General features: G+C 38.3%; 4 protein-coding genes across 4 annotated transcripts; 1 reads left to right on the forward strand and 3 right to left on the reverse strand.

Annotated features, from left to right (window-relative positions):
• On the forward strand, positions 646-1,862 carry LOC18789231 (TLC domain-containing protein At5g14285). The gene has a single exon (XM_007223693.2). The coding sequence runs from the start codon at positions 929-931 to the stop codon at positions 1,664-1,666; it is 738 nt and encodes a 245-aa protein (XP_007223755.1). The 5' UTR covers positions 646-928; the 3' UTR covers positions 1,667-1,862.
• Positions 1,711-7,019, reverse strand: LOC18790173 (DNA polymerase alpha subunit B). The gene is made up of 16 exons (XM_020555038.1): positions 6,858-7,019; positions 6,697-6,772; positions 6,299-6,430; positions 5,639-6,002; positions 5,465-5,560; positions 5,280-5,359; positions 4,836-4,911; positions 4,563-4,739; positions 3,843-3,947; positions 3,648-3,743; positions 3,462-3,554; positions 3,318-3,356; positions 3,165-3,206; positions 2,786-2,916; positions 2,575-2,701; positions 1,711-2,401 (listed from the first exon to the last, which is right to left on the reverse strand). The coding sequence occupies exons 1-16, from the start codon at positions 6,931-6,933 to the stop codon at positions 2,243-2,245; spliced, it is 1,869 nt and encodes a 622-aa protein (XP_020410627.1). The 5' UTR covers positions 6,934-7,019; the 3' UTR covers positions 1,711-2,242.
• Positions 7,557-10,304, reverse strand: LOC18790681 (lysine histidine transporter 2). The gene is made up of 6 exons (XM_007222220.2): positions 10,129-10,304; positions 9,602-9,985; positions 8,871-9,370; positions 8,702-8,793; positions 8,523-8,591; positions 7,557-8,418 (listed from the first exon to the last, which is right to left on the reverse strand). Exons 1-6 carry the CDS (start codon positions 10,302-10,304, stop codon positions 8,320-8,322), a joined length of 1,320 nt encoding a protein of 439 aa, XP_007222282.1. The 3' UTR covers positions 7,557-8,319.
• On the reverse strand, positions 12,113-15,728 carry LOC18788787. The gene is made up of 2 exons (XM_020554177.1): positions 14,376-15,728; positions 12,113-13,738 (listed from the first exon to the last, which is right to left on the reverse strand). Exons 1-2 carry the CDS (start codon positions 15,078-15,080, stop codon positions 12,455-12,457), a joined length of 1,989 nt encoding a protein of 662 aa, XP_020409766.1. The 5' UTR covers positions 15,081-15,728; the 3' UTR covers positions 12,113-12,454.

The raw sequence follows: 16,984 nt of genomic DNA on the forward strand, positions 1-16,984 counted from the left end.
AGCCTTGTGTAGCTATTTGGAAAAGCGAAAAAAGAAAAATAAAGGCCAGAATATTTGATCAAGTCATTGGATAACTCCATAAAATAGATGCAAGTTCTTCCTTGCAAGCATAAAATTACTAGGTGCAGTGCAGGAGGGTTCCAAATTTCATATCCGAATATCCCACCAAACGATTCCACCGCGAAACATGGGCATGTATATCTTCTCAAGTTAAGCAAAGGTAGCAAAGCCTTACAAGCAACGAAATATAAATACCCTCGTAGCCTTCGTTTATTCACTTTCAAATTGAATTAGTCTCCCTTCCCTTGTTTTGATCATTGGCATGTGTTTGTAATTTGTTTTTGCATGTTGGCCCTTTTTGGTCATCATAACATCAAAAATAATAGTCTTACGTTATGTGACTACATAGTACAATCAGGACTAGGACTTTAATTTCTTTTTCTTCGACAATACGGCCTTCTAAATTACTCTGATATACGAATGGATGGGAACTCGAGTGCAATGAATGGGCATGATACGCTAACCTTAGATCGATATTTTAAACTACTCTCATGTACCGAAAATGTGAACTCAAATATAATACCGTATTTACCAACTTTTTGGTAAACCAATATTCGAAACGACTCTAATATACAAATACAAGATTTCATTTATTAATACCGTAGTACCGATCCACACGAGATTTTCAATCTACTTTTCCCCTACCCCTCACTTTAAAGCTCTCACATACAGCTTCAAAAAGCAGGTAACCTTCCTTCCTTCTATCTCCTCTCCTCAGTTCAGAATCTGTGTGTGTATGTGGTTAAACAGAATCTAGTTTCTCCATTCTCTTTTGGAGCCCAATAATTTCTAAGTTTGAACCTTGATTTCTGCATACAATTCTCTCTCTCTCTCTCTCTCTCTCTCTCTGCAGCTGGGTTTAATTTTCATGGAGAATTCAATTCTTGGCATCCCAACACTTCCAGCCTTCTTCTCCATATTTCTGCTCATCTATCTCTTTGCTTATTTTGTGGTTTTCCGCAACTGGGGTCCAAAACACAGACCAGAGGCTTCAAGCTGCCTAATCTCTCTAGCTCATGGCCCTACAGCAGCCATTATGTCCATCTACTCAATCCTCCACAGCCGCAAAGCCCCCACCTTTGCCTCTCCCAACGACACTTTACAAAACACCATACTTGAATTCAGCATAGCTTACTTCTTCCTTGACCTCCTTCACTATTTACTCTTCTTCCCCAGTGATGTCCTGTTCATCCTCCACCATTTAGCCACACTCTACGTGTTTACGACTTGTCGTTACGTGGTTCATCATGGGGCCTACGCTATCCTTGTGCTTCTCTTTCTTGCTGAAATTACAAGTGGCTGCCAGAACGTTTGGACCCTTGCAAGTTATCGCAGGGCTGATTCACCGGCTGCTGCCAAATTGTACGACTTCTTGTCTCCTCGCTTTTATGTTTTTTACAGTGTTTTCAGAGGGTTTCTTGGACCCCTGTTCATGTTCAAGTTGGGGTTGTTTTATGCAAGTGGGGCAGCTGAACCCAAAATTCCCAGATGGGCATGGGTTTCTTGGATGGTTGTGATTTTAATTGCCATCGGCCTTAGCATATTGTGGGTTTTGAATCTTTGGATCGATTGGCACAGAAACAAAGTACAGAAGAAAGAGAGGTAGAACAAGTGTGATGCCTTTTTTTTCAAAAACTTTTTTTTTTTTTTTGGGTAAAATTATAAATGGGGTTGTATAATGTTCATATTTCCAAGATAAGATTCATCCATGTCTTTGTATCATTACTCGTGTAACCATTAGACAGGCTGGTGTCTTCTTCACTTATTGATGTTTTCATTTATGGAGAAGGTTCCAAACTTCACATTGAGGGGTCTCACATCAACTCACTGGTTTCCAAAAATGAGTTTGATTCTTTTTCGGGGGCCTAACACAGTGAGTCTGATTGACATTTGCACCAAATGCACTGTAAATCATCACTATCTTTCATTATAGAGAATATAAATGATGACCACGTATTGACATCGAACCAAACCTAATACAGAAAGAAATCTATCTCCCTTTTACACAAATGGGATGGTAATCCACTTACTACGGCGGCCTATGGAGCTTTCGAAACTTATTGTTCATTGAATACAATAAATTTTAACTTAGCATCATTTTGATCCTAAACTTCTATGCTATAGGCCGCTTACCGGATCGTTCTTGAAGTATATGCAGAAAGTTAAAGAAATCCAATGTTGTTTATATGCCTATGATCGAAGCATTGCATGTGTCAGGATTACCATAGTAGTTAAGCTCGACGAAAGTACCTCCTCCTTCTCCCTTGGCCAGTCTTCCCGGATTGACACAAATGCATTTAACCTGCTCTTTCTCTTCACCTCTTTCACCAAGGGGCAGTACCTGGACCCAAAGTCAAATTTCTGTTAACGTCTATTGGTGACATTCAACACCAACTTGGTTTTAATATGCCAAAGTCACAAAATTTAAAACCCATTCTTTATTGGGGTGACAGGCACCTTTCTTTATGATCTTATTAGAATTGATTTAGCTTGAAGCTGGTACGACCATTTTACCTTCACAAAATGCTTCATGTCAGAGGGTAAGATGAGAATATCTGGGATCAATGAGATGTTTAGAGCTTCAGGAGCAAGCGAAAAATCCAATGGAATGCCTTCCGCTGGTGGATATAGAGGATAAAAGCTGTCCCAAAAATTATAGAGTATGTTTAGAATTTTAGATAGTAGAGCACCTCTGACCATATAGTATTAAGAAATTAGAGCGTGCCTGCGCTGGCTAATTATATGGTTTGCAAGTCTACTCATGCGATCACTGAGTTTTCCATCCTTTGGATTACGCGAGATCTCCTCTCCACTAAGGTGTTTGAGAATATCCACAGAGCAGCAACCTATCTTGACCTGAAACCAAAAAGTTGTGAACTGGTCAAGGATGGAGCTCAATTAAACTCGTGGGGTTAAGTATAGATTATTTGTTTTCTAATCCACCATCTTTGTTGACCAAACCAAATGTGCCTTCTACATTGGAATCCAAAGCCTTTTATATTAATAAAATCTTGGCACCAACAGATTGATAATTCCAACATCAAAACTCATTTTGGAAAAGTTACAAAGGTAGTCATAATTTCAGGACAAAAGCCGTTGGTTACCTGATTTCCCTCGAAAATCCCTGGATTTGTGAGACTGGTTATCTGAGTAAGAACATGTAAAATCACTTCGTAAGCATAACGGTAGAAAATAAATTTATTTAGGAGTTGCTCACCAGTTTGAAAGATGAAAGCTCGAAATCTACGAACATGTACCTGATGCCTGAGATTAGCTGGATGAATATCAAAAGCAGGCTGCACAACCAAGAAAAACATATGATCTTAATTTATCATCTCAATGAAGTGTAAGGAAATTGAGCAGATATATCCTATATTTACTTGATTCAGAAGTAGCATTACCTGAGGGAAAACAAAGTCATGGTTAGCATCCCGTATAGATGGTACAAGAACAATGCGTGCATGTGAACCCATGTATTCGACATGATCTTGCAACTGAAAGAAAGATAACATGGAAAAAGGCATGAAGACTGAATCGATCTATATAGTTCGTCATAACGACAATTACACAACCCTTCAAGTAGATACCCTTCTAAGAATCTCAGAACGGAAAATTTCATCAAAGCTCCTGTCCACGGTTCCTTTCTTAATTTCTGGATGTTCAGAATCAATAAATGGTCCTAGCTGAGAAAAAAAAAAACATCTATACATAAACAACATAAAAGGTTCACGCAGTTAAATTTTTTAAAAGAAATATTCAATTGAAGAACAGTAGATACTTACCAATATAAGCAACTGAGGCAGTGTTTTGCTTGCATATGCTAGCAGCTCTCTTAGAGGCTCAAACAATAAGTTGTCTGTTGTGGTAAAAGGGCCTGAGGCGATGATCTGTTGAAATACAAAATTATACGTTACCAAAAGGGATCAGAGATTTGCATGGAATTGTGAAAAGTTCAATCATTCCACACATTGATTTCATATCAGCAATGAGCAAGTACTATATAAAACATCATATACATAAACCCTGATTTTTTTCAATTTTTTGCTTGTGTCCAGAAATCTAGGAAAGTATGCTGCCTTGCTTCAACTATCTCAGTTAGCAACCCAACTCCTCTGCCTCTTCAGTTAATGAACAATTTCTCTAGTAAGAAAGCTAATATTTTCAAGTATTTTTAAGTCGTTCTTATCCATTAAGCCTCTAGCTTAGTAATCTTTTAATTGTACAGCAGTGTGGCACTGGATTCCTTAAAACATTTCTAAATTATCTAGCCTCTATTAAAAATCATCACTAGACAACCTACTCTTAGGTTCTCCACATTCACATTTAAATATTGCTTTCCAACTCAGGTTGAAGTCTTGTATGATAAATGAATTCTGTGGTGTATTGGACAGTACTACACTAATGTTGACTGACAAATAACATAAGCTTCACACAAAAGAAAAAATTATAATAATATCTACAGTTTACTCGCACAAAGTAACACAGGCTACAAGCTTACACACCACTGATAGCTCTGGTTGTGTACCGGACACACCAACTGACAAAATCTCCTGATCCAAAGCTTGCTTTTTTGCAGGAGGCAAGTTTGCATCATCAGCAATAGGCAAAGGGATTGAATCTACCAGTTTTGAAGCAATAAAGCAGTGTCCACTAGGATTGATCCCTTCGATACCTACTAGCTGCAGGAATGCAGTCCTTCCAAGTCAGAATTTAGAATCGGAACACTATTTCAACATTTGGAACAGACCATGGTTCTATTTTTTCATGTTCCATACCTGGCCTGGAAAGATTGAAAACTGGCTCAAGTTTTGTAATTCTATACGAACACGCTGGCCTCCAGAATGCTCTGCGCTGTCGAAGATTGAAAGGAAAAAAAAAATGTTTATATAAAGAATAACAATATATAACCAGCAGTTTTCAAGAGAGTAAACAACAACGCTTAGGCCTGTTTCAGTCCTGATAGAATAACTGTGGAGCCCAACCTGGGCCTAAGTGTTGCCTAAAAGAAGGCTAAGATCCTGAGACAATATTGTTCATAGCTAAACTTAGGTAAAAACCATTTTTCTAGCCCTTCACAGATTGATCTCATGTTTGAAGGTGTAGTCATGAATGTTCTCAGTCTACTGACATCATTGACAAAACAGGAAGAATACTAGCCTGTAGGCCTGTTAGTAAACTGTTCACATGAAGAGTATAAAGGAAAATCCAGGAATTTCTACCTGCTTTGCAACAAGGTGGACTTCTCGTTCAAATGGCCCTCTCCATCACAATAGATCATGCCAACAGTAAATATGATTTTCTGAAACATAATAAGATTAGATCATAACTAGTCTCAGAGTTACTTTGAGGAGATTGAGTTGCCGAAAAATCTTCCTACCAGGGGGAGAGGGTGCAGGTACCATACCTGAGAAGAAACTGTAGGATCCAGTGGTTCCTCATACTGCCCAGATGAAACAAGTGCAGTTGCATACTTACTAATTCGGTTTTCAAGTGCATTAAACTAAATCACCAAAAGCTTAAGTTAGTGGAGAATACATATGGAGGTGAAGATCAACATACTATAGTAAGTTTTCCTTACCCTATCTTCAATCCTATCATACATAAACCTACAGCCTATTTCAGGACCTGAACCATGGACTATTAAAGAACACCTCTTTCCAGGCTTAACCTTCCTGATAACGTCATCATCCTCATGATTCTCATTATCATCTTCCTTTTCCCTGTTCTCTGTATTTGGCTTATTATTGATGCTAAATTTCACAACCAACTTGTCAGTTCGTCGCCCAAAAGGAGTTGCAAGTTTTGATGGTTTCCCAGAAGAAATGTTCCCAATTGTTTGCGGCGTTGAGTCAGATGGCTCTGAGTAGTGGTTCTGAGATTTGAATGGTGGTGGAGTGCCAAGAACGTCTTCCCTTATATCTTCATCTTCATCATTCAAAATCCTGCACTTGGTTTCTCATCAAATACTGAATTTCTGAAACTAGTCATACCGATCCCACAACCACAACATTTATGCCACCACAAATTAACAATTATTATATGCAAAAAGGGAAATGCTCCATTAAGGATTTTATGTTGAGGATTAGTTAAGGATTTCTAAACCTATCCATTGGATCGCATATATGGAATATGTAACCCACTAACACATCTAATGGATGGCTGAGATTAGAAATCCTTAACCAATCCTTACTGGATAAGCTCCCATACAAAAAAGCTGAAAATCATATATTGTGCTTACATGTCCACATCTCTGCTTGAGTAGATATGCAGATCGAGTTCCTTTTCATCGATGGCAACTTTCTGCTGACTTTGCAAATACCCTAAAAACCCATCCATTTCGGCATCTTCTACCACAGTTCCGTTTATTTGCCTGCCATAAAATCCTATTTCAAACCAGATAATAATTGGCAACAAAGGTCTATACACAAATCTAATCCCTCTCTCCGATGGCCATAAAAGAAAAATACACACAAGAAAATAAGCTAAAAATTAAAGTTAAGAACTAAAACACAAAATTGAATTATTTTAAACGTTTTAGTAAAAAACGCAAATGGGTTTAAGTTTTCGGTTTTTTCTGTAAGCAATATAAGGGTAAATGTATTCAAGGCAAAACAAAGGGGGAGAGTGATAAAAAACCTGTTGAGGTAGTAAATCTCCCAGCTTGAAACGAGATCCGTAGGCGTGAGTTTGAAATTTATGCAGAATGTGGAGCCTAATCGAAAATTGTGGCATCAATATACACTCATTTGTAAATAGCGGTGAAGTTCAAATTGGGAACAGAAAGCGAAAGATCTTACATTTTTGAAGTATTTCCTTTTCTTTGTCGAAAATGAAACCACTGTTGTTGAACTCCGCTTTGATTTCGTCTTCCATGTGGCGCTCTGGTTCACTCTATCCCTCTAGGGTTTCAGAAGCTGCCACTTTTGAGAGTTGCAGGGAATTGGCGGGAAGAGTCGAGATTTTGGTGGGTAACCGTTCTGCATTTCCTATACTGCCCTCTTTTTATTTGTGGATTCCAACGCTGCGTAACCGCAGGTGATCTATAAACGACGTGTCGTTTCATTTCGGACTAATTGTTTTTGGGTTTCGGTTGGGGCCCAAGCCCAAAATATTAGGCCCAAACCATACAGAACTATTCCTTAATTCTTCATTATATAAACACATGGGGATAATTGTAAAAATGTCACATGAACTTATACATAATACATCAGTTTCAATTTGTCACCTTAAAGAAAAACTTAAGTGAAATGTCACTTTAGGTTTTCAAAATGCATGATTTGTCACATGACTTCAACATCATCCAATTTTCCATCCATTTTGAAGGGTATTTTAGTCTTTCCAAGCAAGAGGGTTTACATAGCTTTATATTTAAATTATATATATATATATATATAAAAAGAGGCTTTACATATTGGAAAGACTAAAATACCCTTCAAAATGAATGGAAAATTGTATGATGTTAAAGTCAGGCAACAAATCATAGATTTTGAAAACTTAAGGTGACATTTTGCTTAAATTTTTCTTTAAGGTGACAAATTAAAACTAATGTATAAGTTCAGGTGACATTTCTACAAAAATTCCTATAAACATGACATCAAAGGCAAAAGTTGGATTCTTATCCTCTTTGGTTATAATTTGATTCATATTGATTTGGACACCCTCCATGTTCTTACTCAAATTTGTAAAAACCTGAACTCAATAAACTTTAATTTGCAGCTTAAGCGTTTAAATGCAGTTACTTTGCACTCGAGGTCTTGTATTCGAATATCTCTCTCCTTCAATATGGCTTGTATCATGAAAAATAAAAAATAAAAACTTTACGTATTCCAATTTCTCCTGTTCTTTTGAGAGATGAAGAACAACCAAATAAATAGAGTTGATTGTGGCAACAACAATTATCAAGGGGAAAGAAAGAACCGATTTATTCCTCTCTCACATGCAACAACTTCTCCTACCATATTCAATAATATTTGCAGTTCAACTAATCTGATCCCTTTTCTTATTGTGTTTACACAGACTACTAATTCGTATTAAATAAATAATAATGAAGTTAACAAGGCTGCTGGACGTGTTTAGCCATAATTATTCTGCAACAGCTCTAGGAAGCCCACATGAGTCATATCCTATCATGTTCCTTGGAGGTACAAAAGTCAAACTTCCAATGCCAACTGCTGTGATGATGGCCTCATCAACATGATCATCTACTTTTGAGCTTGAATATATTAAGATGAACTCTTGTTGCATATATAAACTTGTAGTTCATGAGAAGAATTTGTAGGTTTTTGCTTGCAGAATGATATTCCTTAGGGCTCCAATGGGTGCTAAAATCATCAACGTAAGACCAAGTAAAATGCATAGCTGAAATGTTTGAATGAACAAGAAAAAAGAAAGGTCAGCATTGTGAATGAGCCTAAAGATCATAGCTAGAGGAAATTAATCGAAGCAAAACCAGCGCAACGTACCCAGTTCATGCACCAAGATAGACTGAATCGTTTCGGTTTGTAGATGGAAAGCCACATGATGCAGGGAAGCTTCAAATTATAAAGAACCATTACAAAGTTAAGCTCTATTTGGATCTATAGACTTAGATTGTATAAACAGCACACATAATGCAGAGCAATGAATCTTTTAATTTGCTTACGAAATATGTGGTTGGGGCGAAAGCAAATCCCCCAAAGAATCCCAGAAGGCCACTGAAGAAAGGGATGGCTATACCAACGATCATGGTAAATGCTTTAAGAACAAACTATGGTCAGTACTGAATTATTGGCATGGAAATTGAACAAAGTTCACTTAATTAATGGACTTACCGACGTATGTAGTGCGAGTAACAAATCGAAGGGCGAAAGAAGGCGTGAAGTTCATCTTCTTGACCAGAAAAGTTTCAACCATGTCAAACACTCCCATTGCAAACACTTGGTAGCTTCCAATGACATGGACCACAACAAACATGTTAGCAGTTGCAATTAGCCAAACGGGTTTATCTAATGAGATGAGGATGTTGTCTTCAATTTTGTTTCCGTAAACCCAGTAGCCAACAAAAGAAACAGGGAAGTAGCACAAAGCCACCACAATGTATGCCACAATCACTCCTTTCCACATGGGACCCTTGGAAGGCTTCTCCGGTGTAGAGGGAATGGTTGCTTGGATCTCCAAAACCACATTGTGACCAGCGTAGGCAAATGCTACGTCTCCCAATCCACTGAAGAAGTTAAAGACAGCTCCAGAATTGGTTTTAGCTTTGTAGCTGTAGTCCACGTTTGGTTCAACCCCCTTGTGTAAAGCAGCTCCCCATGCAATTGTTGAGTAACTGCATATGATCCATCCCCAAGACAATAATTGTAAGTAAGAAATCAGATAATCGATTATACTAAAGTCACAAACAAAATTTCCACTTTTAGTCACCAAATGATCGTGTGTGCCGGTGTCTAAATATTTTGGGGATATGTTTTATAGTTGGTATCTCTAGCATTACCACAAGGACAAAAGTTCCATGTATACAATTGTGGTGATGGTTCATTGACTTGAAGAAATGAATTACCTCAAGGACATGACTGCTGCAGCCAGTGAGATACCAGAGATGGCGTTGAAGTTGGGGAGATGGGAGAGAACAAAGTGGGAAGAAGCAAAAATCATAATCCAGTAGGAGGTCCTGATTGTTTTGCAACTTGGACAAATCACATCATGGAACTTCTCCAATGATTTTCCTCCTGTGACCATATACACTATGTTGACACCAACTTCCACAACTAGCTGTTGGGGTACCACAATCCACAGACCCAGCTTCTCTCCAAAGGCATGCTGCCCCAGCTCATGGTACCTGTCAAACCGCTTCCCGGGCACCATTTCATGCATCTCAACCATTTGCCACAGTGTGTATAGGGTGATGATCCATGACAGAATCATAATAGCCACACCAGGACCCCTATAATTTTCCCAGAAAATAAAAAATAAAAAACAAAAACAAAACCATCCAAGTTCTGCCATGAAATGAAGCAAATTATAGGGATGAAAGTCATGAAATGAAGCAAACACATGCATATGTAAATAAATATATCATGTACATACCATCCAAGTTCTGACATGGCATAAGGAAGGCTGAGGACACCAGCCCCCACCATGGCAGTGACATTGTGGAAAGCAGAGTACCACCATTTGGCATTCCTAGCAGAAGTGATGGGAAGCCAATCATCAATCTGCTTCTGCCTGGCTGCGGCATCTTCAACATCCCTTGCTTGAACCATTTTTTTATTTTCTTTCTAGGCTTCAACAAAACTAAACAGATTTAAAGAAGGGCAAAAGCAAATAGTGAAGAGCAAGCAATTGTCCTGTAAACTCACCCGAAGCCATCATCTTTATATTTGTTGTTGGAGACATGAAAGAAAGCCAAAATTAGCAAAGTTGGCCAAGTTAGTAAGTTTCAGTTTCTCTTTTGTACTCTAGGATAGGAAAGCCATCCATCCATTTAGCGGAGTTGAGCTGTAACACGGGTTAAATTACCACCAAGCCCCTATTATCTCACTCTTAACATTAACAAACTTGCTTTACTTGTAACCTCCTGAGGTGTCATCTGTAAAATTGTGAGTGGGGAGAACTTGTACGGATTCAAAGATTCAGCATGGTAAAAATAAAACCGAGCATGGCGGGATTCCATGTCTTGATACATTAAGCCAACCCCAAGTAACAAACTTTGACGTCTCCAAAGACCAAGGGGAGACCTTAGACCCTTGGACCAAGGTCCCATGGAGACTCTCATGTTCTTGTCTTTTAAGACATGGCTCCCACCATTATGTCATTTCAAGGCTTCCTATATCCACTCGCTAGTTTATTAGTAGCATTTCTTTTTATGTTTATATTTTATTTATTTATTATGTTATCTTTTTTTGATAGATCGAATCCTTAATCTATCGTAATTCTAACCATTTTTATGTTACTATGTACACGTGATTGAGAGTCGAAAGTTAGGATATACTTAGGTAGTTTTGTTAATCCGAAGTTAAATTTTAAGTAAATTTAGGTTTTACCCATAAAAAAACTTTTACTTTTGGAAAAAGCCAAAGCTTTTTCAAAAAAGACAGAAAAACCTCTCAACTTTCAAACCAAAGACATGCAAATGTAAAAGATTCTTTAGGAAATCAAAAAATAAATAAGGGCAATTTTGTCCATTTTGGCTTCTTTTAAAATTTTTCTCTCCTTTGGGCTTTTCCAAAGTCTCCCTAAATTTTATGCTCGCATGTCCACGAGTCATGTCGAGAGTGAGCGTTGAGGCCCACATTAACACTGCAATCTCCTACTTTTCGAAGTTCCAGTTTGTAACTTAGAAATTTGGATAACTGAATTGGAAAAATAGGAGAAGCGTGTGGTCCTGACTTGAGAATGTCATAATAGGTAAGAACGAAGTCAGCCCATCTCAAATGGCACATGAGTTGCTTGTTGTCCTTTTGGTCAAAAATTTCCTATACCAAGCTTTTTCGTGCATCAAATTCCTGAATCCTGATTGTGAGGATCAGGATTCAGGATACCAAGCATTTCTATAAAGAAGGCATGCATGCATTGTGGCTGGCGTATCGAGTATGAGAACATGTCCAATCAAAATAAGAAATAAAATTAGTGGACAGAACAATTCAAGCCACACCTAACCACATCATTGTGTGTATGAACATCAATTTCAAGCCAATCTAAGTTTGAAGTCGATTATATACAATGGTAGGTGGTAGATCAGATTGCATTTGTTAGCAGATATCAAAGGTTCAAAGAGGCATGAATGACCAAGAAACGCTTCACATTTCTAACCACAAGTTGGCATGAAAAGACATATAAAAGATGAAAAGAATAACAAGAACAGCAGTGAGAACAGGGAAAGTGCAACCATGTAAGCATTTTATGGCCCTCTGTAGTCTTATGATGGGATATTCAAAGCCTAACGAACCTAAACACTTGGTTGAGCCAAAACCACGTAGCTTTTTTTATGTCAATTTTTCAACAAAGATAAATTGGTCATCTGGAAGTCACTTGTTAAGGGTAACCAGAGAAGATAGGGGAAACCATTTGATCACTATGCAGCATAAATTTAAACTTAGCTGACTTAACAATCTTACAACCAGTGTGCAAGGGCCAAAATTCATACAACACAAGAGGTATTGGGGTTTGCAAATATGCCAAACACACATCCCTTCATAACATTTTTTTAACATTATTCAGACAGCTTTTACACTTGTATGCAACTATGCATATACTTAACAGATATTATAAAACATGTGATCTAAAGAGGGGAGAAAAGGATAAAGAAAGAAAGAAACCATATCTATAAAGAAAAGAACTTTTTGAGAACTCACCATAATTCTATTATATCTATAGGTCTAAGGAAGAACACCAACTCGTTTGTACAGTCTGATCAAGCAACTAGAGAAGTGGAATGTTTGTAACTCTGATTTGACCATGCGCAGCTAATTGATTCTTCCCTGTCCAGGCCTTGCGCGCCAACACACAAATATTGGTTTATTATCTTCTTGTTGAACTCACTCTGTTTGAAGTTCACTTGTGACGCTTTCCCATTTGAGCAAGAGGGTCCTAGAATGTCAACACTCTTCTCTTTGTCAATGAAAGTAGGTGAAGACATAGATGACCTTGACAGAGGACTTGAAAATGAATGAGCTGGAAAAGCTAAATGAGGCTTTGCCTGAATTACACCATGTGTTAGACCAGCAGTAAATTTCATCTTAGTGTATGGGCTTGGAAGAAAACTCCTGACAGATAGCGTCCTTTTGTTGTTTGGAAGGGAGGAAGATTTCGAATACATCTGCCGAAGTGGGATTGGATTGTCGTCCAAATCTATACATGTACTAAATGACTCCAAAGAATCACCATCTCCTAAGTCTCTGATAGATTCCTTTTTTTCTTTCCTCCTAGGCCATTGAAGGAGAAACTTAAGGCGCCTTGCCGTGTAATTTACAGAACCTGACTTCTTATTGTTTACTGAGTTGACTGAGCCAAACTGATTTAGCTCGCCTGAGAATCGCACACTTGACTGTTCACAACTGGCATCAGAAGCATTGTCAATGCCTGCGTATAAGAATATCTCTGCATCAGGAATTCTGAAGGACGTCCCAGGACTGTTCCCAATACCCTGCATTTTCAAATGGGAAACAAGGGCACTCCTGGCTTTATGATCTTGACACTTGGAGATCCCTCCAGCTGAAATCAATTGCTTGATCAGAAGTTCAGAAGATGCTGACTTTGGCCTTTGCTTGAGAATATCTAGTGGGGTCATACCATCAGAATCACGGATGTTCAAATCAATTGATGGAACAATCATGAGGAGTTCCACCAAATTACATTGAACGTTCTCAATTACAGCCATGTGAAGAGCGGTTCGTCCATCATTGTTCCTAACATTAATAATGTCCAGCGTGTTCACAATATTACCACATACTAATTGCTTAGTGAGCTCAATCTGTTTGTCCAGTCTCCGGAAACCAGGGCTTCGGAAACCAGCAACTGCCAAATGTAGAAAGGTATCACCATAGTTGTTTGATAAAGAGGTTAATGAGGGAGATGCACGAATTAGGACCTCCACCACAGCTAAGTGACCCCTATAAGCGGCCACATGTAAAGCTGTGTTCCCTTGATTATCTACAATGGTGATGATATCAAAGAATGCTATTAGATACTCAACCACCTGCATAAAGAATGATCGAACTTAACATTATAAGTAGTAGTTCAATGTTCAAAAGGATAATTTGAAAATTACGGATATCAACAATTATCTGCTTGATCATCAACAGAAGAATGATATATCTTAGGTTCAAATTTAACCAAGCAAGAGAACGAGTATTTCAGTCAAGTTGCAGTGCCTGTGAGGCCATTAAATTTAGTGAGCAGCCATCAACATCATAAAGCCAACTATTTACGAGTGGACGTTAAGGCCAAGCAAGCAACTAACCACATAACCGTTTATCTAGAATTTAGGTCAATCAGTGCTCACTCCCTTCTATATGCGCTTTCAAATGAAAAGAGCAACCAAAATATGTCAGTACTATAACTCAAAACAAACAGGCACTCACATAATTCAAGTAATAAAAAATAAGTGAGCAAGAAATCTTCCATCTTCTAAGAATCTTTCTTAATTAAGCCCCCCACAATTCATGAATGACTGAGTATCAGATCTGCAATACCTTCAATTGCATCAATATTCTAAGAAACGATAAGAGAGTAACTGAAATCTAAGCAATGAAAAGATTGTTCTGAAGCAACTAGCATGTTTGAATAGCTGTATACATGAAGCATCTAACAAGCATATAACACAAGAGCCTCACCTCAACCTGCCCTCTGCCAGAGGCTGTATGCAAAATAGTAGATCCCTGAGCATCCCTGTAAGCCAAAACATCTTCACAATCCCCAAGGAGATCCCTCAATATCTCCAAATTCCCACCTCTAGCAGCAGCATGAACCGCACGGTTCATCATTTCCCACTTGAAATCTGAAGTAATATCACCCAACCGCTCTTCCACTTCTCCATTGCCAAGACTAAATCTTGGGGAGACTGAGAAATCAAACAAGAGCCTAAAAACCTCAGAGTTCTTGCTCCTGGCTGCAGCATAAAAGATGTCAGTGACACCATACTCTCCTTCTCCAAAAACAAGAAGAGGATCTCTTTCTAGCAACTCTTTGACAAAACCCACATCCCCAGCTGAGGCAGCAGTGTACAGAAGCCAGCCACCATAGCCAGCCCTGATCAGAGAGTTGTGACCCCTCTGTGCTTGGCACTCATGGAGGAGTCTCTTGGCAACTTGAGAGCGGCATTTTGCAACATCATCAAATTGAGCCTCGTCATCCCAGACAGTTTCAAGGCGCCGAATTCGGCGAAGAGAGGTCAGCTTGATGAGGAGGTTGGTGTCAAGGTGAAGAAGCTCACTGACTAAATCATATAGGCCATTGGCTGCTGCCCAATCAATAGGTGATGCATACCACCATTGGTCTCCAGTGCTCTCCCATCTAAGTGGGAAGTATGAGGGAGGCATTGTAACCCTGAAATTGACTAAAAACACCAACTTTTACAAGAACTCAGTCAAGCACAAAGCTTTCAAATTATACCATCAAGCAAAATAACAACGACAAAAAATCAGAGATGATATATGAAGTGAAAGTGGAAAGGCCCAGAAAGGCAAATATGGGAACTTGTTCTCTTCAATGGGAAAATTGTAGAAAAGCTAAAAGAGTGAGGCTTTTTCTTGGAATGAAGATATAAGAATCGATGTAACTGAACTCTTAAACCAAAAACATTCAATTAATAGAAAAGTCTAAAACAGATGGGAAAACTGACCCATCACCCATCATATGAGAAATTGAGAATGACATAAAGTTTTAGATGAAAGCCAATAGATTTGATGCTAAGAAATGGGGATTGGAGGATTAGAAGGAGAAGAGTAAGCAATAAGAGTCATTATTTATATGCCCAGACCAGATGAAGCTATTATGCAGCAGATAAAGAGATAAACAGGGGACTCTTAGCCTTTTAGCCTTTTAGGAAGAGAATAAAAGGAACAGTAGAATGAGCGAATGTAAAGAGGAAGCAACATTTAGAAGATAACAAAAGGAAAATGGCCACTTGATTATCAGATTTTTGGAGGGTATTTTATCTGGTGGAGGGAAAGTTAGAGCCAAAACATAGAATGATAAAGATTCGTTTGGGTCCGTGAGAGAAAAGTAGATTTGATAGTGAAATGAGATAAAAGAGTGTTATAATATTACGTTGGAGACTGGTGGTGACGGACCAAACTATGAGGTTCACAGTATTGATGAAATTTTAATGGGATTTTTTAGCTACTTCGCAAGGAAAGAGGGACAAAAATCAAGGGACCGGCGATGGCGGTTGAGTTAGGATCTCACGTCAATTGATTTTTTTTTTCTAAAGTGATTTTATTTTTCTTTTTTAGGAATTGGTGAAATAGACTGTAGACTTGTGACAAAGAGACCCCTATTTAAAGGGAGAGAGAAAAAAGTTAATTTTGTGGGACTACATACATACTTATATTGTTATAGGCCTTATAGGGCATAATGGGTAATGGGGTCACCGACGGTGGCATATGGTAGGCTTGGCCTAATTATCTGCGTGCATAAATGGGAAGTTGGGTTGAATTTAGTGGGATCCTCGTCAACGATGGAATCCGATCTTTGAAATTATAAATCAGTTAGTTAAGATAGTTTGTTTGCCTCTTTACGTTTAAGTTTGAATCTTAACATTATCTATCAACTCATAGGGTAAGTGAGTGTTGCTTATGGTTGAAGAGAAACGCATAATATGGTCTCTATTGTGTAATTATGGGACATGTTGTGACTAACAACTCAATTAATAAGTAATAGCAGACAGACAGTGGTCAGCGAAATGAGTAAAGAGGCACATGTTGTCACTAACAACTCAATTAATCAAAGCTACACATAATTAGGTAGAATGGTAGGGTACGACGTGGTCCATGGTGGTTGCACATGGCCTTGGCTTTTGATTGTGGGTGTTGTGCAGAGTGCAGACAGTCAGTAGTACTGGTGGTAGATAGAGACAGAGAGAGCTTTGCCACCATTTTCTTCTTGGTTTCATCAAAACTTGATTCATTCATTCATTGGATCACGATAACTGATATTCTCTAATGAGAAATGGATCTCCTCCCACATATAATCCTCTTCAATGCGTTGCATTGCATTCATCCAACAGTCAAAGATTGAAGACAAGAAGAACGACAAGTGCAAAGCATCCCTAACTGGTCTTGGTAAATATAATAAATTAAAGCCAACATAGTCTAGCTCAATAAAAAAAAAAGTGAATTCGGAAATATTGCCTCAATTCGGATTGTTTTTAGTAGTCTCAAGTTCGAATTTCATAAATAGCACCGTGGTAATGCGAAGGTGAGAAACATCCTCTCTTTATAAT

Source organism: Prunus persica, chromosome G1 (genome assembly GCF_000346465.2).
Source record: "Prunus persica cultivar Lovell chromosome G1, Prunus_persica_NCBIv2, whole genome shotgun sequence".
Taxonomy (NCBI): Eukaryota; Viridiplantae; Streptophyta; class Magnoliopsida; order Rosales; family Rosaceae; genus Prunus; species Prunus persica.